We start from the raw sequence: 25,052 nt of genomic DNA on the forward strand, positions 1-25,052 counted from the left end.
AGGAAAATCCGCATAAGACAACTCGAGAACTTGCCGCCGACAATGATGTAAGTAAATCATCTACATCTAAAGTATATTTTAATAGACCAAACAATATTGCTCATTTAAAAGTTAGGATAACGGAAGAAATTAACAAAATAACCCCCGAGGTCATACAAAATGTTGTAAGAGAATTCCAAAATCGCATCGGTTATTGTCAAGAAGTTAATGGTGGTCATTTTGAGCATTTAATTTAAAAGTACATTGAAAAATACATTCTAAATATTATGTGGCATTATTATCTTCACTCTACGTAAAGTTGTGTGATACCTAGAGACATTATCAAAATTTTACATCCTAAAAATCAATTTTCTCAGTTATGATTGCACCAAACTTAAAAAACTTTATATTGCTGAACAGAGGACTAACATCCCTTTCCAATAACGTGCCACACGACCCCCTTTGCTATTTAAAATTTTCAAGGGAGTGCTTATAATTCAGAAGGGGTGCTGGAGGGGGATAATATTTTCATACTATAAATTGTCAATTTAAGAGTAAAAATCGACCTGTTTCAGGTTTTTTTTACATAGGAAAAATACATACATATACATAACGGTAAAAATGAATTTATTCCATACATATGGACCGCACTGTATAAAACAATTTAAAAATCGTGAGGTGTAGTTTTTGGAAATAGTATAAACAGTTGAATAGTAAACAAGCAAACAATAGTGATGTCAAGCAGCCAGAGCAGTTTAAAAATGTTCATCAAGTGAATAAAAGACATTTTTGTAGAGAATACTTTTACCGCTATTTTTGAAATTCATGGGATTTGAAATTTTCATATTAAATGTTAGAAGTTTATTAAATATTTTTATATACATAATATGAGATCCGTTTGATGTTAATTTGTGTACAGGAACTATCAGATTATAATTTTGCCTAAGAGTATAACCAGCAGCTATGCGGGAAACTCATGGTAATGATTCTTAATGTAAGTGACACAATTTTAATATACATGGATATCACAGTTGAAATTTGTAATTCACTGAATAACTGCTTACAAGAATCACCAAATTTTTAAAACACATGGTTCTTACTATCGTTTTTTGAGCAATCAACAGATCATTCAATCTGCTGCAGTTACCGTAGCAGACTAAGCAATAATATAGACTTGAGTGAACATAGGCATAGTAGTAGCTTAATAAAATATTAATGGGAACAGAATTTCTGAGATTTCAAATAACGAAACAATACTTGGATAATTTAATAGAAATAGAGTTAATATGATCATTCCAGGATAATTGGGAGTCAATATTCAACCCTAAGAATTTGACTGATTTTTTCTGCACAATAGATTATTAGTATTATCTCTAACCAATATACTGCAGTCATTTCTCTAAACGAGAAAACAATGGTATCAGATTTATTGCTATTTAGTACGAGGCCGTTTCTGGCGCAGTAATTAAGCATATCTGCAACTGCAATATCAGCCTGGTCAGATAACCCTTCACAAGAAGAAGAACTCAATAAGAAGGACGTGTCATCAGCAAACTGTACAGTACAATGTTATCGAATTATTATTAGAGATGTCGTTGACGAATAAGAGAAAGAGAGTAGGACCCAGGACACTACCTTGGGGAACACCTTTTAAGATGTTACGATTTTCAGAATGATATATTCCAGATTTGAGCCTAACCTTAACCTGCTAGTCATATAAGTCTTAATCCATTTTAGACTTTGGAAGTAAATGCAATTTTCATTTATGGTGTCAGTAAAATTCATAAGTAGGTATCGTCAACAGTTTGTCGGTTCATACATTCAAAAGAAAACTTCTGATGGATTTTTTATGCCAACAGAAACGCACTGAAGTTTCTGATGGACCAATTGATGGATGGGGGACTGAGGAAACTTGGGCGGGTCGAAACAGCGCTGCCTGATGTTAGATCACAAGTTCTTCTAGTTGCCTTACAGTGAAAGACGAAGGACGAGTCTCGTTCGGCGGTCGATGCCGAGGCTTGGCTTTGTAACTGACCTCCTTCGGGAGCCTCGTATATCTTTTCTCTTTGTCAATCGTTTCTTCGTCTGCAAATGCACCACTATTTATTTTCAGTGGTTTGTCACAGAAATATTTTTGTTTTCATGCGCAAACATGTGTGTTACTTCCAAATTCTTGTTTTGTTATTGGCTTTGGAAATATAATTATAGTACTAATGATATTCGCCACTTCGGAGTATACACCGTAAGTCAATATGCGTAGGTAGAACAGAATATGATAAATACACCGTATCATATTCTGGTTATTATCTATAAGTGCTACCTTGAGCAGGGTCCGTGACCAATTTCTTTGTTTTGCATTACAGGTACGTAATAATTTGATAACTCAAAAAGTAAGTCTAGCTATAGGAGAAAAATTAATAGTTTGTTTGAAAACTCCATTAAAATTTTCAAATGATATGTACACCAATGAAATTCTGAACATTTGAGAATATTTACGAATGTTTCGAATATATTCCATCGGAAAAGTTATGTAGGTACTATAGGAGATCGTGGAATATTTTTAAACTTGATATTGTCATATATAAAGTTAGTATTTTTACTATATATTAATGACCTGCCAAAATATATTGGAACATCCTCGATTGTACTTTATGCTGATGGCATATCGATTTCTGCAGCAGCAGATAGTACTGAGGAGCTCGAAGAGATGCTGAATTTTATCAGCAATAATTTTACGACATGGTTTCATGATAATAAGCTTGTCGTTAATGCACAAAATCAATATCAATTAAATTCTTTGGTGAAAAAAGATGTATTAATCATACACAGGTTTTAGTCAATAATGTTACAATTCTCCCAAGTGAAACAAGCAATTTTTGGGTGTTCACATTGACACTAATTTATCCTGAAAATTAATAGCAGGTTTTATGCACTATTGCAACTACGTCAGGTTTTGGATGTAGAATCTGTGATTAACGTGTATTATTCTATGGTTCAATCTACACTCTCATACAATGTCATCTTGTAGGGAGACTGTACAGGAGCGGATCGTGTTTTTATATCTAAGAAAAGAATTTTAAACAAAATAAAATTTCAACTTTTCCAGCAATTTATGTCTATGGTTGTTTGGTCTATACGTGGACTACGAGTCCAATTCTCAGTGCCATCGATATCTCACAAGATCAGGAAATTTACTTAAAATTAAACAACATAGGACTTCAACCTACGAAAAGGCTCCCTTTTTGGCCGGAGCAAGACTTTTCAATTTGTCTACCTACTACTCTAAAAAATTTCTTCGATATCAAAAAGTTGAAAATGAACCTCAGAGTTTTCAATTGATCGGACTATTTATTCAGTGGAATACTCCTATAAAAGTGACCGTACATAATGTGGGTATTATTTATATGTATTTGAATGTATATTGTATATAATTTTTTTTTCACTTGATGTAACTCCGTTATATTTTATTCTGCATATTGTTGTTATAAATATACTTGTATTTGACGTTTCCTACACCATAATGTTATGATCTAAAAAGAATAAAAAAGATTATTATCATAATTATTATTATGACGTCTATGTAATAGTCTCTACACAAACCAAAGGTAATATCTCACTGATACAACACTAAGCCGTTTCCTTTATAGGTATAGTACAGGTAAGCTAATACACAATATGTTTGATCCTAACTATCATTAAGCTAATGTCAAAATATTCAAACAATGAATTACAAATAATATATATCTACATTTGAATTGAAGGGGTTATATTTTTAGGAGTGATTAATTTTTGGGAAAGTTTTTGGCTTTCTACTACTCCATCTTGATACAAAAAAAGGATGTATCAAGATGGAGTAGTAGAAAGCAAAAAACTTTCCCAAAAATTAATCACTCCTAAAAATATAACCCCTTCAATTCAAATAAGATTCCTCTTGGCTGGGATTAAATAAAATCGATAAATGAATGTCATTACGATGTCATCGATAACATAAGCAGATCAAGCTTATTCCGTGACATTGAAAATCGTAATTCATGAATGAATTGTGTGTATTTTCTATAGTGTTATCCAATTTGGTACTGAAGAGCCTTGGGCAAGTGTCTTAAGGCGAAACATCAATGTATACCAGTGAGGATGACAGTTTTCCATGTAAGTGCAATTTGTTACCATTCATTTAAAGTAGAACTCATGTGAATATCTGATTTTCATTCCACAACGAATGTTTGAAATACAAACTGAGTAGAGAAAAGTATCTTCTGTATAATTCAGTGTTCAAAAGAATGTTTTCTTTCGTGTAATTCAATGTTTATATGAAAGTAGCTGTTTCAGGAGGACTTTCTTTCAGTTTGTGTCTGATCTACATGCATGATCTACACATCCATGTATAAATTTACTTCCTTCCTTTCTTTGGAAGATTCCCACTTCCTTTTTTTGTATCAAGATGGAGTAGTAGAAAGCCAAAAATTTTCTTTCCCAAAAATTATATACATATATATGACTAGTTACAATCACAAATGATAAACTTCAACTACCCATATGAAATATCTACACATAGGTGGGCAACAAAGGTAAGACAAAAGTATTGATACGGATACAAAGCAACAAACATAACACTTTAAAAACCTCCGAATAGTAATGAAGTTATTGAACTCAAGAAATAACAATAAAATTATGTGCATTTTGAACCGTCCCTTGAATTGACTTATCGAATTACAATATTTGATACCATGATCTAAATTATTGAAAGCCAACATTCCTGCATGATAAATATATGTTTCAGTACACCTCTTATTTTTGATGTCTACATGGATATTTCGGTTGATTCTGGTATTATAATTATGATAATTTTCATTACATATTATTTTTCTGCTCAAGTAGTTCGTTGATAGATGGTGATGCATCTTATAAATCAGTACCATTAATTGATATGGCTTTACGAAATATCATGTTGCACCTGCTCCAAAACTTACATCAGCTTACACAATAAGTTTCGAAAGCACTAAAACCAGGATAATCCGCGAATCTGTTGAAATTTAAAAACGTCCCAACTGCTTAAACAAACGAGATTATTCACAAAGATTACCTCATTCATGTATTGCATGTCACGCCGTACATCTCACATCATTGCTCACCTCGCTTCTGCAAGTCACCACCCCTTTCCACTGCCAACGCCACCGTCGCTCCTACTTCCGGTCCCCCCTCCGCTCGTCCAGAGATATAAATACCAGACCCGAACCAGTGGACAGACAGTCGATGCTTGGGAGTAGGCAGATTGAGACCCTTGCAGAGACCAGCGACGAGACCTGGGGAGTAGGCAGATTGAGGCCCCGGCGTCAAGTCACAAAATCTATGCAGCGTATTACTACCTGAGGAGTAGGCAGATTGAGACCTCGGTGCAGTGATAGCTTCTTGAAAATGACTTCAAAGTCGAAGCCGAACTACTAAAGACGCGGTTTAACCCGCGTCTTGTGTCAATCGGAACGTCGTGAAGTAACTTGGTTTGAGATCTTTTTAAATTTTTGATTTCATTTATGATTGTTCAATTTTATATTTTTTTAGCTCATTTTTTATTTTATTGTACTCATAATTTCATTTCACGTTTTGTTGCTCAATATAATGGTTATTTTTAGCTATCAATTTCAATTTTTCAATTTCATTTGTTTCTTTCAGACATTTCAAATCATATTATATCATTTTAGACAAAAGAAGTCCCAACTAGTAAATTAGCAACAATTTTCACATAAATATGCAGTTCCTTCAACAGTAGTTCAAATAACTGTTCTGGGAGCCTTGACTTTTTCACTCTATTTGAGTTAGTCAAGTTCCTTGGATCTATTGTGATTGTCAGTGAGTCTAATAGACCTGTGTATGAGAGAATTTAGAACGAAGCTCAATTTATAGGGCTATACGAAATACCATGTTGCACCTGCTCCAGAACTTACAACAGCTTACACAATAAGCTTCGAAAACACCAAATCCATTGCCACCGAAAAAACTCTCCAGGCCAGGATAATCCGCGAATCTGTTGGAATTTCAAAACGTCCCAACTACTTAAACAAACGAGACTATTCACAAAGATTACCTCAATCATGTATTGCATGTCACGCCGTACATCTCACCACGCTTCTGCAAGTCACCACCTCTTTCCATTACCAACGCCACCGTCGCTCCTGCTTACGGTCCCCCCTCCGCTCGCCCAGGGATGTAAATACCAGACCCGAACCAGTGGACACAGTCGATGCTTGGGAGTAGGCAGATTGAGACCCTTGCAGAGACCAGCGACGAGACCTGGGGAGTAGGCAGATTGAGGCCCCGGCGTCAAGTCACAAAATCTATGCAGCGTGTTACTACCTGAGGAGTAGGCAGATTGAGACCTCAGTGCAGTGATAGCTTCTTGAAAATGACTTCAAAGTCGAAGCCGAACTACTAAAGACGCGGTTTAACCCGCGTCTTGTGTCAGAAAGAAAAAACAAAAAGATATCTACTTAAAGCTTGCTTTTCTTCTGGTGAGGAATTTCTGAACCATTGACTGTCGATTTTTTCAACATTCCTGTTTTACATTTTCCTATATACACACACATATTAATTTTATTTTGATCTCAAACCATTTTTGTCTGGAACGTATGTAACCCATGTTTGTATTTTAGCCTATTTTATGAAATGCCACTTCTACTGAATACTTTTTTTATAGACAAATAATTACTACAACTACTACATATTCTATCACGATATACTTGTAATGTACGATTATTCTATTTAATTCATCGAATATCTGGGAATCTGATTTGTAACAGTTTTTCGCTGAAAGGTCTATGTACACACCCTTTAATGAATTGAAGAATAATGAAAGGGCATATTTCTTGAACTGAAAGAGGTATAAAGCAAATAATTTCAAAGTAAACTCTCTACAAAGACGTGTAGATCATGCAAAGAAGTAACTTTCAGGCATATTTTTTTATATAAAGGTGTAGAAGTAGAAAGCCCAAACCTTCCTTTCCCAAAAAACATATTTTTTGTTGTTGACCTCTTTAAATACATAATTTACATGAACAGAAACTCAGTCTCCAGATCTTTGTCTAAGTTGACTAATGCTTGCAAATCATTTCTCCAAGTGGTCCATCATTCTTTCATCAACTACCTTCTCAAATAGTTTGGATAAAGAGCATGCATTAGACGTAAAACATCTACGAGGGTGACCTGACCTAGAGATGGCTGTGATTGTTAAAAAAAAAATCACTGTATTAGGAAGTACACAATCTATAAAGCATGTTTCAAGTTTGAAGACGCTGCGTGATTTAGTATTTGTTTGGTAGTCATTAATAGCGAACGTTTTCGAGCATGAACAGTGTTTTAAAGATGTTTCGAGTATTTAGCAAAGTTTCACAGCAACAAAGCAGAAATCTTGCATCGCTTAATAATCACTGATGAAACATGACTCTATCACTTTATACCACAGACAAAAGAAAAATCAAAACAAAAGAACAACAGGGGGGACCGTCTCCAAAGAAGGCGAAGACCGTTTCATCTGCAGGCAAGGTCATGGCATCGGTTTTTTGAAATGTGCGTGGGATAATTTTAACTGAATATCTTTAAAAAGGTAAAACTAGCAACAGCGAGTATTATGCGAACTTATTGCAACATTTGAGTGAAGCAATCAAGCAAAAGCTAAGAAAAAAAGTGTTGATGAGCATGCATTAGACGTAAAACATCTACGAGGGTGACCTGACCTAGAGATGGCGGTGATTGTTAAAAAAAAATCACTGTATTAGGAAGTACACAATCTATAAAGCATGTTTCAAGTTTGAAGACGCTGCGTGATTTAGTATTTGTTTGGTAGTCATTAATAGCGAACGTTTTCGAGCATGAACAGTGTTTTAAAGATGTTTCGAGTATTTAGCAAAGTTTCACAGCAACAAAGCAGAAATCTTGCATCGCTTAATAATCACTGATGAAACATGACTCTATCACTTTATACCACAGACAAAAGAAAAATCAAAACAAAAGAACAACAGGGGGGACCGTCTCCAAAGAAGGCGAAGACCGTTTCATCTGCAGGCAAGGTCATGGCATCGGTTTTTTTAAATGTGCGTGGGATAATTTTAATTGAATATCTTTAAAAAGGTAAAACTAGCAACAGCGAGTATTATGCGAACTTATTGCAACATTTGAGTGAAGGAATCAAGCAAAAGCTAAGAAAAAAAGTGTTGATAGATGTAGCCGTTAACTACGTGGAAGAAAATCATAATGAACAAAAGAGAATTGATACTTTCTATGTTTTTACAACTTTTACTTGTAACTAACGGTACTGCAGTTTCGACCTATAAGGACATTTTCAAACTTATACATTGTTCTCAAACTCCATATATAAATGTCCATATAGGACGAAACTGCAGTAATGTTAGTTACAAATGAAAGTGGTAAAAAAACATAGAAAATTTCAACTCTTTTCTTCAAAAAAAAAAATGTTCCATCTTAACAATGCATATTATCGAAATGACCGATATTAATTAACCAAAGTTTTAATTGCTACTTCAGCACCTTTTTCGCCAGATTAAACCGTATTATTTTCTGTTCCCAAACTTAAAGAAATGGCTCAGTGGTCAAAGATTTTTCTACGATGATGAAGTGATGTCTGCAGTCAATGGCTATTTTGACAAAGATAGTTCTTATTATAAAAACAATATTGAACGTATTGAACATCACTGGAAGAACTGTATAGAGCCGCAAGGAGATTGTGTTGAAAAATAAATTACTTCCAAAATTTTTGTGTTTTGTTTGTCGGGCCGTATACTTCTGGAACCACCCTCGTAAAAAGAGGCTGAGGAAAAATAAAACAAAACAATTTGTACTTGCTTTTATTTTTTGTCGGTTACTGATTATTTCACAAACAATAAATGTAACATCACATGAATGTACCTAATCTAATTATCAACAGACTCGTTATTGTGTACCCTCGTTGAATTATCATGTTAAGCAAGTACCGTGTTGTTTTAAGAAATAAGTTTTTTTGGGGTTTTTTGTTTTAAATTTTTTTTGGGTGGAAATTTATACATTTAGCCGTAATCCAAAAAATATATCTAATTTGCTATTTGAAAACCAAGAATAAGCTACTATTTCTTTCAATGAATGGGTCGACAAGTGTTATCCAAAGAGGCACTAAAGTGTATCCAAAGAGGCACTAAAGTAAAAGAAACTTATTCTAATTGATACAACTACTCTATTGGGATAAATGTGGATGGTTAGTCGCTAATGCATTATTATTGTTGTTACTATTTTGGAATCCATAAATGTTTTAGTCTCATCCACAAATACCATCCACAACCACCACTGTACAGAAAGTGACCAAGAAGTCACTTTTTCATAAATATACTTGGGGATATATTCAAATCGTTTAAACGAATTCACTGCTCTCGAAAAAAGTGAACATTATGACATTATTATGAAAAAGACTTTAAATCCAGAAAGAAACATTAATGTTCAAGCAACATCACAAATACATATTGAGCAATGGTGAAATTGAGAAAACATTAATGAAAATCGGTGAGGAAAATGTGACCTGGCTTAATTAACTGATAAAGGTTGAGAAGAATTAGTTGCCAGAAAACTAAGGTGCATGGTTATCCAAAAATAACATTCAGCACTGAAAGTTCAAAGTACACCATAATTCATCCCTTAATTTAGATGTTTGTGCTGCGAAGTTATTTATTCATATGGTGCACAAAAATTTTGTTTTGTCTCATCCGTATGATTACAAGACATACGAAGAATGTTCAGCAAAGATACCAATCGATCTCTCATCGTTTATATAGATTCAATTTTTTTGGGTGACAAAGCATGAGCTCACCCCTGCAATCCTAATGATATCCTTTGATAAAAATGTTTTAGAACTAGCAGCCAATAGAGGCTTCGATATTAGAAACACAATACTAAAACTAAGAGCATTTTTTATTTCTTGGATTTTGATTTTTTTGTTTCATTAGATTACATGCTAACTTACCAGCTAGAGAAAGGTCCTAGAGCAACTACTGTACAAAATTCACTAATCGAAATGATTTTTCTTCATACGCCAATCTAATTTCAATCATTCTGTTAAGAAAATAAGACTATAGTTATATAATAGTCATACGCCAATAAAAGAATAGAACTATTGCTTCAAAATAGACCTCAGATGAAGTTAAATGGTTCCCAATTTTTATTTTTCGCCGCCAAGAACTATCCATTAAAACATTGAAGAAAGATTGACTCAGGTAGATAAATCATTTCGAATATGAATGGAAACCTTTTCCAACTGCCCTCGTCTTTAAAATACTGAACTGGAATCAGAAAGAATTTGGCAAAACTTTAACAAATTCATAAAATAATATTTAAAAAAAAACTTTCGTAAATCATTACTAATAGATAATAAAATTTTGTAAACAAGAAATAAAAGTTGCTAATCCCGTTCAGTATTCAACGCTAAAACTCCATTAACCACTAGAAACTTATTTAAAAAAAGTTGTGGTGATAGTACCAGTTTCAAATTATTCCAGTAAATAGAACTAAGGAGAGGTTATTCAGATAATTTATTTTAAATTTGTTTTTCCGCTTATCTTCTCCTAAGCTCTCTCCGTACTACGATCAACAGGTGTTCTGCTTCGTTCAGATGAAAAAATTCACAGAGCTACGCTACAATGATTATAAATGCCCTAAACATGTAAGATACATCATTCCGGATTATATAACGATATAGCGGAACACATACAAAACACTCAACTGTAAAATGTTGGGATGGAAGATCTGCCTCAAGATAAATGATTTAATGCGGATTTTTACAGCGGGTTTTCTCCATTCGATAACTCGGCAGATCTGAGCTAAAATGTGTGTAAACGAGACGAAAAACCAAACCATCTTCCGTCTGATATGAAAGAGTCACTCGCTTAATTTCTGTGAAATTTGATGCATTAAAATACTAACAAAATTTCAACAACAAAACAAAAAAGAAAACAGGCGTGTTTAAAAGTGGAAGGTCGAATAACTCTAAAATAGATCCGGTTCAATAGTCGGTCCTGATAGAAAAGTGCGAAAAACACTGCATGCAACATCACAGAAACGTTTCGTATACAACTTTAACGAAACATTTCAATGCAATATTACATCGGAATATGGCACCGAACACGCGAGCTTCAAGTGTTCTGAAAATAATCTTAGTAGTTCAAAGCAGTTCGTATCAGTGATGCTGCAGACCAAACTTCACGAATTTAATTCGAAAAGATCATAGCGTCTTATCAGAAATGTCATATTCCTTCGGGTCCGTTTCCCCGCGCGTTCCTTTCAAGACCGACGACGTGATTCGTGGGAGGGACAACTGTACACTCAACAAAACAAAACGTTTCGAAAAGTACCCTAACAACAAAAGAAATTGGACTAATAATGTACTTAAGGTCTCGCACGGGACACGACCTGTCAACATAAAACAAACAATATATATATCATATGTAAATAGATAGTACCTCCCTACACAAAAATAATTACACTTATTATTTGATATTATTTTCGTTAATATATATATGCACAACAAAACAAAGCCTCAGCGAGGGGGAGAGGTCACAAAATGAGTGCCCCACGTTGGGCGCCGACGGCGCTCTTCAATAAATACAAAAGCAGGATTGCGGCATGTCAGATCGTGTGTATGATTGGAGCTGTCAATAGCTCGCATACATTCCTGCACTGAAACTAATATGGCAGTTGTCTGTCTGGGCGTGTTTAGAACTCGCGCATCGATTCTGCATGCCGCTCACATTATCAAAGCCAAAAACTAATTTTTTTAGAGACATTTAGAGGGTGACGGAACGCAGTGTAGGCAGCGTTGAAATCTGAAATGAAACAAACAACTTAGTCATCATAACAATAAACCCATAGCACAGGAACGTGCTTTCAACACTTTGCATGGCCCGGATATCCAGGCCCAATCAGATTCACCCGGAATAAGTTAGCTTTTTTGGCAACAACCGATTTATCACCATAATTGTTTGAAAACGTCATTTAGAGCTCTAAAATGGGCAGATGCTGGCTCTTCTGTCTTGAATACAGATAAGAAATTTGATATAAAAAATAATAAACAAGGGCATACAAGGTACGCGGTTAGTGTTCATGAACATTTGACTTCGGCCATCTTACCTGAATAAGACAATCCTCTTCGAGACGAGAAGCAAAACTCCAGTCACCTGGAATTTCTTGCAGAATAAAAGAATGGCGGCGTTTGCGTTCTTTCGGAGGAACAGGAAGTGGTTCGTACAAATGGCTGTCGTTATCCGGTGTTTCTATCATGTATGATCTTATATCGGAAAGTAGCTGATCACCATCTTGATAAATATCTTCTCGTAGTTGCAGACTCGCCGTTGGACGAGGTAGGTCATTTCCGTTAGAAATCAAACAAGATCGGCACACCTTGAAATAGATTGATGATAATGTATTTTCATAAAAAAATACTGATTTTGTTGAGATTTCTATAGTGTTTCCAAAGACTGAATTATCAACCTGTATTCCACTAGTTTATTGAAAAAAGTACACATTTGAAATGAAAGTATTTATTCATAGGTCTTTCTATACATAAAATTGCTGCTCTACATTATATAAACCTATCAACCTAGTAAGATAATAAAAATATTGTCATAACACATAACATTTTATGAAAGCAATGGAGATAAAATTATTATTTTTAAAAATATTCACAAAAAGTCAAAATTGCACACTTTTGTTTTGGAAATCACAAATTGAAACCCGAAATAAGAAATTTGTCTAAACTGTAGAAGCTATTGTTTTTTTAAGATTTCAGAATGTTTCTGAAATTCATAGTATAATTTGATTCCTTACATTTTTTATCTAGAACTTTGCTGAACACATTGCGACATTTGATTGATCCTCAGAAAGGTTAATTTTCAAATTCAATTTGTCGTAATATTAAAAATACTTTCTAGTCTAATTCACATGTACTCGATTTAGCTGTTTTTGGTGACATTTTTCAGTCCTGTCCAAAAATTACGACCAAGGTGTCATTCGATTCGTATTTTTGCCTAGAAAGTTTAAGGAAAGGTCCGAAAACGCACCGATAAAAATTACAAAAGTTATAAACAATTTAGTGAAAAAAAATGGGGCTTTAGTTTTTTCTTAATATCTCGGAAAATTTTCAAAATTTTGCAAATTTGAAAAAAGATTTGAAAAGATCAATGAATTTGCGTAAAAAAAGTCCCGACTCCCGAAACTGTATCTCGATTATTTATAATTTTTACAGAGCCCTGAAAATAGAGCCAAAAGCGGGTAATCTGGCTTCCGCGCGCCTTTCGTCACTCTGACATAAAAACAAAAAAAATTATTTAAACATATTAAATGTAAATATTGAGGAATGAAAAAATTCATGTAATGTTGGGATACATCAATAAACAATAATCCATAGTCGAAAAATTTTTATCCCAATTTTAACGTCAATTATAAATTTGTTAATTAATAACTTTTTCTGAATTGAAAGTTAATATAAAAATCCCTATAATTATTAAACTAAAACCCTGGCATTTTTTTCCTTTGGTGAAGTTATCCTTAATAGGCAAAAAAATAGATTACCGTTGCCAAAATAAAAAAATTGTTATTTTCTATTTTTTTATTGACAATTGAAAATTATGATTTAATAAAAAATACATTACAAAATTTGTCTTTTCTAATTTTTTATTGTTTCAATGTCTCATGGCTAAAAACTAATTAATTTTTTTTTTATTTTTTACGGCTATGGTTAATAAATTTATTATAAACAAATACATTGTTTATAAGCAATTCGAAATTTTTTTTGCATTATGTTAATTGAAAAAAATCATGATTTTTAGAAGAAAAATGGTTTCTTAAAAAAATTTCTTTGTTGCTAAAAAATGCGTTTGTTACATAACAATCGTTTTTTGCAACTAAATATTAAAATTAAGGAATCGTTTTTTTTTTAATCATAAATTCTATTGTTCTTTAAGGTTTTGAAAAAAACCTTTTTTATTCTTTTTTTAATTGTTTATTTAAAAAAAATTGTTATAAACATTTTTATTTCAATACTTTATTCTATAATAAAAGTAACTGTGTTTTTTTATTTTTTCTATTTTTTTATAAAATCCTTATGATTTATTGTTACATGATGAAGTTTATGTTGAAAAGACTTGAATTTTATAGCTACTTTCAGGAGGACTTTCTTTCAGTTTGTGTCTGAAAGTTACTTCTTTGCATGATCTACACATCCATGTATAGAGTTACTTCCTTCCTTTCTGTGGAAGACTCCCTCATCCTTCTTTTTTTGTATCAAAATGGAGTAGTAGAAAGCCAAAAACTTTCTTTCTTAAAAAATTTGTTTCTAAACTGACTATTTTGTAATATTGATGTTGTTTTTTAATTTCAACTATTTTGTAATTTCTTGACTTATCCTATCTGCATTGCTCTGTTTATATCTATATCTATAACTTGACTTCTCTTCTGAAGTTTATGTTATGAAGTTTGTTCTTTATTATATTCTATTGAACTTTCATTTTTTTTTATTGTGGAATTAAAACTCCGAAAAAGCTTAAGAAACAGAGGACATACAAATTTGGAAAATCCAATTACAATTGATTTGTAGTTTTTCAAATATTAAGGCAATGTTAAATACGCCCGTTTTAAACCAAATAATTTCTATTTTCAAGAGAACGCACGCCATTTGGTTTTAAAGGTTTGAAATAATATTGTTATTTTTGTATTCTTGCTTCAATCCCTCTAATATAAGCCAGGATTGATGTTACAAGAAATGTGACCTACTAGAAATTTTTCAATTTCATTTGATTATTGTGGGATTTGGTGAGAGATGAATTTTAAAAATATTTTCAAATTTTGAGAAGCAAGTCAGCCTTGATAGTGAAGCGAAACCATTTTCTTTTCAATGTACCCTTTTTGTTCATATGTCTAAATGTTGATAAAAATAGTTCATTTTTCTGGCGTCTCATTAGCTAAATCTTTCAAAAAAATTTAATAAAACCATAATTTCTCATCCTAAACAATTTTTCCCATCTAACATTTTGATGTATCTGAACGAAAAGGTTATGATTTTCGCTTCTTCACGGCTGACTTGTTTCTCAAAATCAATTTCTCATAAAGAAGACCTTTATCCCACAATCTTAAAATAAAATTCCATCGCACCTCCCATGACATCAACCCTCGGACACCCTGTATATCACTTTAATTTTTTAATGAATGGTTTTGTGCAAACTGATTTTTCCTCACAACCACTGTTATGAAATTCTCTCACCTCTTCGCCACTCCAAATATCTCTCGAACCTTGGTTATACCAATCAGAATCCTTCTGCCCTTTTTTGGACCAATCACAGGTCGGCGTACTATTGTTGCATTTGTCACACTTTTTTGTTTCGTATTTCTTCCACAATATCTCATTGGGTGAACTTTCTGGACGATCGGGGTGTAAGGGGCAAATCATAGAGTTGTCAGTTTTCCATGCGGTAGTTTTATCAAAGGTGCAGGTGCAGTAACGCAAAAATGGTTCGGGGCTGAGAAAACCGAAGTCATCCTGCAACAATACAAATAGATTAGACGACACAATGACAAATTAGTTCGAGAATGCATCAAGCTTTTTGAGTTAGCAAAACTAACTGATGATAAACATTGAAAGAATCTATACCAGCGATACTCAACCTATGCGGCCCTCTAGCGGTTCTAGCCTTTTCTGCAGCCTGAAGACTAATACAATATTTTGAGATTTGACAATAGTATTTTCTGATAACGACATAAAAATGTGTAGGGGTTTTTGACCCAAATCGAATACTGTGTTCGATCACTGGAAAGCCTAGTGATCGAATACTCGCGAACGGTGTTGGCAAGACTGAATGCCGGATTTCCAGTTTCATCAAATCATGATCAAATCATGAAAAATCATGATTCTTCTCTCTCTTTAGTTCAAGTCTTCAAGCGAGTAACATCTCATTCTTGTGCAAGGTAAAACTGTTCATTTCAAGGTTAGTTCCCCAAAGCCACGTGGTACTTGTAAATTATTGTGTCGGTCGACTGAGTTTCTTTCACTAGTGCCGAGAATTCGTAACCATTACAATGGCTGGCGTGTCCTCAAAATCAAAACATAAAATTTCTGACGAAAATAGATCATTTCAAGAAAATTGGGAGGAAGAATATTTTGTTGTACCTAACAAACACAGTTCAAGTACTTCTTTGATTTGTCGAGAAACTGTGATATTCAAAAAATATAATATTACGAGACATTATAATACAAAACACAAGATGTTCAGCGATAGTTTTCCAGTCGGCTCTGCATTGCGAAAAGAAAAGCTATGCGTCTTGAAAAAGTCGTTACAGCAGCAGCAAAATATTATGTCAGTTTCAATGTCACAAGATGAAAGCGTCCTACGAAATTTGTTATTTACTAGGAAACCATATGAAACCATTTAGTGACGCTAAGATTGTGAAGGAGTATTTTATAACGGCTTCACATATATTATTTGAGAAGTTTAGCAACAAAGCACAGATAATATCACAAATCAGAAAACTACAGCTCTCAGATTCCGCCTGCGTTAGGCGAATTGAAGTAGCAGGCGTTTGAGAGTAGCATGTAGTAATTATGTGCCAGATTTATCAGAAATTGTAAATAGTTTGCGTCAATGTCAATCATCACATTAATTTTTTAATAAATGGTTCATTTTTACAGTTGCATTTTATTCTATTTTACATACAACGTCTAACTCTAATAACGCAAAACCTGAAAGTAGTTTGTTCAGTTCAGTTTTATTATTGCGGCCCGCAAGGTCTAGCAGTAGCGATTATGTGGCCCAAGAGGAAAAAAGGTTTAAGTACCGCTGATCTATACTATTTGTGTAATATTCTATAACATTTTTTTATATATAGATAAAACATATAGAGAGACAGAGAGAGAGAAAATATTAAAAACTTTCATCCAGAGAGCAAGCAATCTGAAATTCCCAAACTACTGGACGGTTTGATAACTAAAAAAATTATATTTGATACAAAAAACATAATAAAACACCAACATGGCTTCATATCTGATAGATCTACCACTACGAATTTATTGCCTTATCAACATAACCTAGGTTGACTTTATTCATACTGATTTATCTAAAGCCTTCGACAGAGTAAATCATGATCTTCTCATGGCTAAGCTCCTAGCCATAGGCATCAACGGTAACATGTCAAAATGGATGAAGAGCTATTCGGAAAATAGTATGTTAAATATGCTGGTTCCATATCATCACAAATTTCTGTAACGTCTGGTGTTCCTCAAGGATCGCATATGGGACCAATTCCCTTCATTCTTTTTATAAACGATGTGTCGGATGTCAAAATAAAATACAGATACATACATCAAGTTACAAAACACAAAGCAGATTGAAATTTGTTTTGGATTTAAGAGTCTAGTGTAGTTGCCATAAATTTCCCAAGTGCATAAAAAGCATGGCCTTTCAGATAGTCTTTCACTGCTTCTTTAAATGTGATAAATTTATTTTCACTTCTTACATCAACTGGAAGGTTATTAATTGAATAGAACTAGCCGATACTTGATAAAAATCCATATTAAAAAACTAATTAATACAGTTTACAAAAACCGCGACACAAAACACGTGTCGCAGTTTTTGTAAAACCCTTTATAGTGGAAATCATACAATAAACTGTATTAATTAGTTTTTTTTTTTTGGAAAGTTCATCTAAAGGTCGATTTCATAATCAATAATATCCAAAGTCCACGTTACCAAAAGGAGACTTTTCATAAAGTATATTTTAAGTAATTGTTAAGATGTTGGTTAACCTGGAAGAATTCATGGATTTTGACAAGATTTGTCATATTTGGCGAGTTTTTCCGTTCCGTGTTTAAATAAATAAGGTTAAAAGTTGTGGTGTTTGGTGTTTTTATTATTTTTCATACATGTGAATGTGTTGTTGGGCTAGTGAGGCAATTGCAATAGACAGCTTTTTGATAATCCTGCTAGCTGAACTTCTAGACCCTCCCATAAAATCTGATACTATTATTTACATATTTCCTAAAAGTTTTCGATAATTCTATTATTGATAAAAATGTTACAACTTACTTATTGGCAGGTAATTCGATTTGCTCTTTAATTTCATCTAGTAGATACAAAACAGTTTGTTTTTTTAAGCGAAAACGTTGGTAAAAGTCAAGCTCATCATATTTTTCAAAACAGTCTGTTCTTTTCCTATACACTTTTGGTCTTCTAGTATAAATAAATTCTTCATCAGATGAACTTGAGCTAAACGTTTCAAAATTATTCATATTATTATGATCAACGACAAAACGAACACAAAACTAGCAAACGTAGCGAGTAGCACAAAAAATCACAATTATAAAAATTGAGGTTATATTGTCGTTAAATGACACTTTAGGGAGTTAAAATAGAGAAATCGAAACTTTAACCTTGAAGGGCGTTTTAGACTTAAAGAATACTTAAAGTTGGTTATGAAATCAAAAATATTTATTAAAGTATCCTTTAAAGTTAAAGTAACCTTTATGTTTCTTTATGAAATCGGCCGTAATACTGCTATCTATAGAGGAGAAAATTTTTGAAACAACCTAATACAATGAAGCGTTGAAAAAAGTATAGATAAAAAAGTCACAACTGTTGCACAGATAGTCTGCACACTATTCTTCATTGTTTTTGGTCTCATTTCTAGAACACTCCTTTTACTCACCTCCTCAACTTCAGTATCATCCTTTACAGTTTCAAAATCCAATAAAGACAGTTTCTCGGTCTGACAAGCCTTGTCGTTCTGATTAACTTTAAACTTGATAACAAATCCTGATTCGGACGAGGAGCCCATCCCCTCACCCTTGTATTCGAAATATTTTGTGCACTGGCCTTGTTCGTTTTCTAACCACAAGGTACCGCTCCCACTTCTTTTGTATTCTACCTTGTTCAAAGTATTGGAGATGTTGAAAGTGGCGCCGTCCTTATAGTTAGAGTAGCTGTTGTCTGGTTTCTCGTTGATCGGTTTGAAGTGAGTTTTTTCTGACGTGAGAAGATCCTCGTCCTTGTCAAAAGTAAGACTGCGTCTGGCGGAGCGGACATTCAGAGCACGGGCGGCGTTTCGGTTGAATGGATTGGTTGGTTTCGGCTGTAACACAAGATCGTCAGAAATACAAGCAAACGAAGTTAGTAATAATTTATTTTTACCAAGAGAAACGTACGTTTACAGAAAAATTATCTTTTCCGTAGAATATGGTTCGACTATTTGGTCACCATTTTATACTGTGTCACATTGGAAAGAGTCCAACCAGAATTCTTATAAAATATGCACTTTGACAATCATGATCATACAATTCTTTTGAACAGTCTTAACCTGGACTTGTTGAGCAGAAGAGAGACTGCCGACCTAATATTTATAAACAAATTAAATTAATGGCCTTATTACATGCCCAGATCTAAATGTGCCAAAGAAAACCATCAGAAATAATGATGTTTCACACATACAAACCATGAAATGCACTCTCCTATTGATCGTTTATTTAGAATGTTCAATGAAAAAAAATTACATCTAGAAATCACGGGTATTGGCCTGTCAAATTTCAAATGTCGTCTTTTATGTATTCTTTACAATATTCTCCCCAATTATCTCTATTTTGAATTGTATAATCTATAATTCTTTCACGTATAGTCAGTGGGCATACTTGAAGACTGTTCATCTTAGTGCTTTTACTCATTTCAAAGTGCTTGAGTTTACTTCGAGTCTCACTTTTACATGTTTAGTCTCTTCTCTTTAATTTTTAAATTGTTTGCAGTTAATCTCAAACTTTACAGGGTTTTAGATAACTTTTACGATGCAGAACTGTTACAGATAGATTTAAATAACTTTTCTCGTTGGTGTGATGAAAACATGGTTCATTTAAATATAAATAAAATCAAAAACATTTATCTAACGTTGACTAACAGCGTTCGGGACTTGGGAGTGTTATTTGATAGCAAAGTAACCTTTAAAGGTCATATTCATCACATCATATCCAAATAACTCAAATTATTCGGATTTGTTCAACGATCCACAGATAAATTTTCTATAAATACCTTTAGAATATTGTACTGTTATTTGGTGCGCTCGGTTTTGGAAAATAATTGTGTGATATGGAGTCCTCTATATAAGACAGATATATCTATGATTGAGAAAGTACAAAACAAATTTCTGAGACCATGTGCATTTGAGCTCGGATATCAGAGGTCCAACTATGAGTACTCAGACATTCTGCTTCCTCTGAATTTATCTACTTTGGAACACTGCCGAGCTAAAATTGATCTACGACTTCTTCATAAAGTTATAAATGGTGATATGAACTGTCCAATTGTAACACAAACGATTAACTTCAATGTAAATTCAAGAAGAACCAGAGTGTTGGATAGTTATAGTACATATGTGTGTATTTGTTAATCATTTTGCAAAAATACGCTATACCATAAACACATAAATGTAACTCGACAGCTTCACTTACTTCCTTATCAGATCTCGGCGGCACTCTAGCAAAGGCGCTCATCTCCCTATCATGGTTTATCTTCATCAAGCTCAAATCATAGCGGCTATACATTTTATCGTTCTGGGGACGATTGATCTCCCTGGAGAACTCCTTCTTATCCAACTGAGGCTTCTGCCAGTTGTTAGGCAAACTCTGATAATCCTCCCCGAAGAGCATTCCGCAAACATTATTATCAAACATTTTATTTGAGTTGGTCGGCACGTTAGCGGGAAGCCAATCAGGGAGCGGCTTTGGTGGATAGTCAATGGATATGGAACTGAACTCTAGATCTAGGGTGCTCTTCGATGGGTCGGCGGCACGATTGATATTATTGTCACGAGCAACATTGAAGTCGGCTGCCCAGATGGATCTGAATACAATTCAGTGTTAAGACGATTGAATTTTCAGTAACATAAAATGTGTATTTTTTTTATTGTTCCCAACAAACTTCAATCAGAAATGTATACAAGAAACGAAAATAATCGTGTAATGTCATTTGGTAATTCACTATAAGCAACTATTCCCTTGTACAATATAGACTTTCTAGAAAATGCAGATACTAAAATAATCAAAGATGCAAACCGAATTATAAAGGTAGACCTGAAGAAGAAGAAGAACATTATTTATTTAGTAGGACATGTCCTAATATAAAAATGAAAAATAGCTATACAAACATGTTTCTAGACTAATAGTTATATTATTATTTATTTATTAAGTAGGCAAGCCTAATATACAAAAAAAGAAAAAAATTAGGAATTCATAAATATCTCACGACATTAACTATGTAAATATAATAACATTTTAAAGTACCTTTCAAGGAAAACCAAATATACATACATATCTATAGATTGTTAGGTTAGTTCACATTAAAAAATAAAAAATTACAAATATCATAATGAGCTGTAACTAATATACTTCTTTAATGATGACTTTATTGAATTAGATTCTTTTACAAATTGTGGTAATTTATTAAATTCGTTTAAGCCTTTATGAAATATACTATTCATTCCAAATTTAGTGTTAGTTTCATTAATGTAAAAATTGTTATTTCTTCTCGTATTGTAATCACAAACTTCATTATTTCTCAATAAGAATTTTTGAAAGTAATTGGGTAGTAATCCTTTATGCAGCTTAAATATAAAGATCATAGTCATATATAATATACGTTCTTCAACTGAAAACCAGTTTAGACACTGTAACATCGATTTAATTGCTGAGTAACGGCTACATCCCAATATTAATCGCATGCCCCGATTTTGAAGCTTTTGCAATTGCGCTATTTTATTTTTACCAAGTAAAAAAAGTAATGTTGTACAATAATCAAAATGAGGTTGTATTAGGCTTTTAAAAAGAGTCAACCTAGCATACATACACTTTTTTACATATACGAGAGAGAAAAAAAAGTTTTTTATATATTTTTTACAAGTGACTATTTAGTTTTAAATTTTTATCAATTATAAAACCCAAATATTTTATTTCAGTCACAATTTCAATGCTAACATTATTAATTTTTATAACAGCATGTTATTTCACTGAATTCCAAAGTGCTTTACTTGATTACCTTACCAAAAATGCATTTTATAGTACTGAAGAATTTCTTCAACTCTAGCTATTATTGTATAGTTACTTTATTTTACTTGTACAAATAATTAAAAAAAAAATCACAATTTTAACTAATTTAAGCTACTTGCATATATTATCTGTCACTGTTCTTGCATCTTTTTATTATGTCTACTTAACTTCTAATAACATGTATATATACACTAACTATAGATAAGCACAATTGCTTTATGTTCGGTTCTGACTAGTCTGATAAAAGTTTTATACTGTATGTACCACATGTATAAAATCTTTTAATGATGAATAAATTCCTATTCTATTCTATTCAGCATTTGCCCAAACAATTTGATCATACTTATAAGATGATGTCAAAATCATACTTTTTGTTTTACTGACATTTAGTTTCAGTTTATTAATAAATAAATATGTTTCAATGCTATTTAAAGACATATTCATTTCAACAATTGCCTGATCCAAATTTTCATGTATACAATAAACCAATGTATCATCTGCAAAAAGATTTATACAGTGTGATCCAGATATGTGATTAATATCATTTAGATAAATAATAAATAAATAGAAATATAATAAAAAGAAAATAAAATAAAATGCACTTAAAGTATATAAATAAATTCGTGTGAACAAGATTGATTATGTTGTTATACATTCTGGTGATTTATAGTGAGTGGATATGTTTACTGATCCTCTTTTTAAATAAATAAATGGTATTATATTGCTTGATGTCTTGTGTTAGCTTATTGAACTCATCGAGTCCTTTATAGAATAGCGATTTCATTGAGTTTGCCATTTTCCAATTAGGGAGATGAAAAATATTATTTCCTCTAGTAGTAATACTTATGTATTTGGGAGTTAATCGTAGTAAATTCGCTTAGATAATCTGGAAGTAGCTTATGTAATATCTTATAAATAAAAATCATTGTTAATTTATAAAATTTATTTTTCACCGATATCCACTGCAAACAATATAACATCGCTGCAATGCTGGTAAAACGATTACACTTCAGTATTATTCTCATACCGCGATTTTGCAGCTTTTGTAGTTGTGCAATTTTATTAGAATCAAGAGAGTTTAGTAAGCTACCACAATAATCAAAGTGGGGCTGGATAATGATGTTATATACTGTAATTTTGGAGTATGTTGAAAGACATGAGGAAATTGTAGAGAAGTAAGTTTCTTTCTCATTTTTTTACTTATGTAAGAAAAATGTTCATGCAATAATAGGCTATTATCAAGTATGAATCCAAGATATTTAAACTGGTTTATAAATTCAATTTCATTGTTATCTATATCCAGATTGAGTTGGTTTGAGTTGATGTTTTTGTATTTAAAGGGTATGGTTAGCCTTACATTTTGTCACATTGAGTTTCATTTTGTTAATATTGAAATATACTTGTAGTTTTGATAGGGAATCGTTCATCTTGTTGATGGTACCATACAGATCATTGCCTGAGATTGACAGTAACGTGTCATCTGACAATAAACTGAGAAAATCAGTCATGATAGTATTGTATATCATTGATATACCATAAACCAACTTTTTCTAAGAGATTTTTAAATTATTTTTCGAAACATAATTTTCAGAGTAAAATCAACATTATAAGGAATTTGAAATCAAGAGCAATTGCCATTTCCAATTCCACAAGAAATACAATCCAATATAGTGTACAAGTTGAACTGTGGAAGCACATGTGTCACAAATGTTATATTGGTCAAACCGGACGTTATCTTGAAACACGAGTTTTAGATTACATGAGAGACTCTAAGAAGCTGAATATAAAAAACCCAACAGCTCTCGTTGAACACGAAAAAGAATATGGACACATTTTTATTTTGATCTAGATGTTCGACCATATTTATCCAAACGACTTTTGAGCGAAATGATACATATCCTCAAATGCGATAGTGTTAACACTAGAACAGATGTCGATGGCCTTAATATTGCAAATTTCAATTCGATAAGTAAAATATCGGAAAAATTTACCCTTTTTTCATTATTTTTCTTTCTGCCATTGATTAAAAAACAGACAACACCTTATTAGAATCACAGATAAAGCCATTCGTTTTGTTTCATGTCGTTTTGTGTTGGTGTTATCTCAAAAATTTTGATTGTTTGTAATGTTTTTTTTATTTATTTTTTTAAATATGTATCTAATATGTCTGATGGTTTTTAAAATAGTAATATGATCAACATGAAAAAACTATTTCTCGGTGAGTAATTTGATTAAGAACTCATTATTTCTTATGAAATTGAAACGATAATGATCGTATAAGTTTTGTGGAAGGTATGTTTATGAAAATTCATTGTTACAGAGCCCTGAAGAAGAATTTAATTAAACTCGAAACGTCGGCAAGAAAACAATTGTTTTTTTAAAGAAAAAATTGATCCTGTTATCCAACCAACATTTTTTCTGAATGATTAACTTTATTTTTATTTCAACTTTCCCAAGAAATACTAGCTGTTTATATGAGGGGAAATTCAAGCTCAAAATGTGTTTAAAAATATATAAATATGTGCAAAAATAAATTGTCAAATGTGAAAATATTAGTTTGTTTAAAATGTTTTGTCATTTTAAGGTCATGTGTGTAGCTCCATATCTCAATAAATGTTTATTGTACTGTGTATTGTAATGTCAAGTAAACTCTATGGTTTATAGATTTTGGTTCTAAGTAGACAAATCTCCTTTTTGTGGCTCAAGAGCTATTTTACGGAAAGAACACAAATTGTTATGTTTATAATCATGATTATTCTAATACCATCGCAGTTACATCGGGTGTACCACAAGGTTCACATTTGGGACCACTGTCGTTGAACCTTTTTATCAACGATCTAATCAGCTGTTTCCATGAAAGCAAAGCTTTGCTATTTGTCGACGATTTAAAATAATTAAAAGTGAAACTGATACATTGTGTCTATACAATGATAAAGATTGCCTATCTAACTGCTATGTGTTTGAATGCATCCAAATGCCA

General features: G+C 32.6%; 2 protein-coding genes across 6 annotated transcripts in view; both read right to left on the bottom strand.

The window, feature by feature from the left end:
• Ir25a (Ionotropic receptor 25a) overlaps window positions 1-5,391 on the bottom strand; it is a 29,965-nt gene extending 24,574 nt beyond the window's left edge. Inside the window, exon 1 of the mRNA XM_074182919.1 lies at window positions 5,109-5,391. The gene's annotated coding sequence lies outside the window, so the exon portion shown is untranslated. The remainder of the gene's footprint in view (window positions 1-5,108) is intronic.
• Window positions 5,392-8,818: 3,427 nt separating this feature from the next.
• The window catches only part of LOC111510485 (uncharacterized), a 35,453-nt gene continuing 19,219 nt past the window's right edge, over window positions 8,819-25,052 (bottom strand). For all 5 annotated transcript variants that reach the window (XM_074182925.1, XM_074182929.1, XM_074182930.1 and 2 more), the window contains 5 exons: window positions 20,480-20,870; window positions 18,694-19,116; window positions 15,260-15,535; window positions 12,133-12,402; window positions 8,819-11,828 (listed from right to left, as the gene is read on the bottom strand). In XM_074182925.1, the coding sequence (XP_074039026.1) occupies window positions 11,790-11,828; window positions 12,133-12,402; window positions 15,260-15,535; window positions 18,694-19,116; window positions 20,480-20,870 (1,399 nt within the window). In that variant the 3' untranslated portion in view covers window positions 8,819-11,789. The remainder of the gene's footprint in view (window positions 11,829-12,132; window positions 12,403-15,259; window positions 15,536-18,693; window positions 19,117-20,479; window positions 20,871-25,052) is intronic.

This window comes from Leptinotarsa decemlineata, unplaced genomic scaffold (genome assembly GCF_025532065.1).
Source record: "Leptinotarsa decemlineata unplaced genomic scaffold, Ldec_3_MD MMD2_tig00026330_RagTag_RagTag, whole genome shotgun sequence".
NCBI classification, from domain to species: Eukaryota; Metazoa; Arthropoda; class Insecta; order Coleoptera; family Chrysomelidae; genus Leptinotarsa; species Leptinotarsa decemlineata.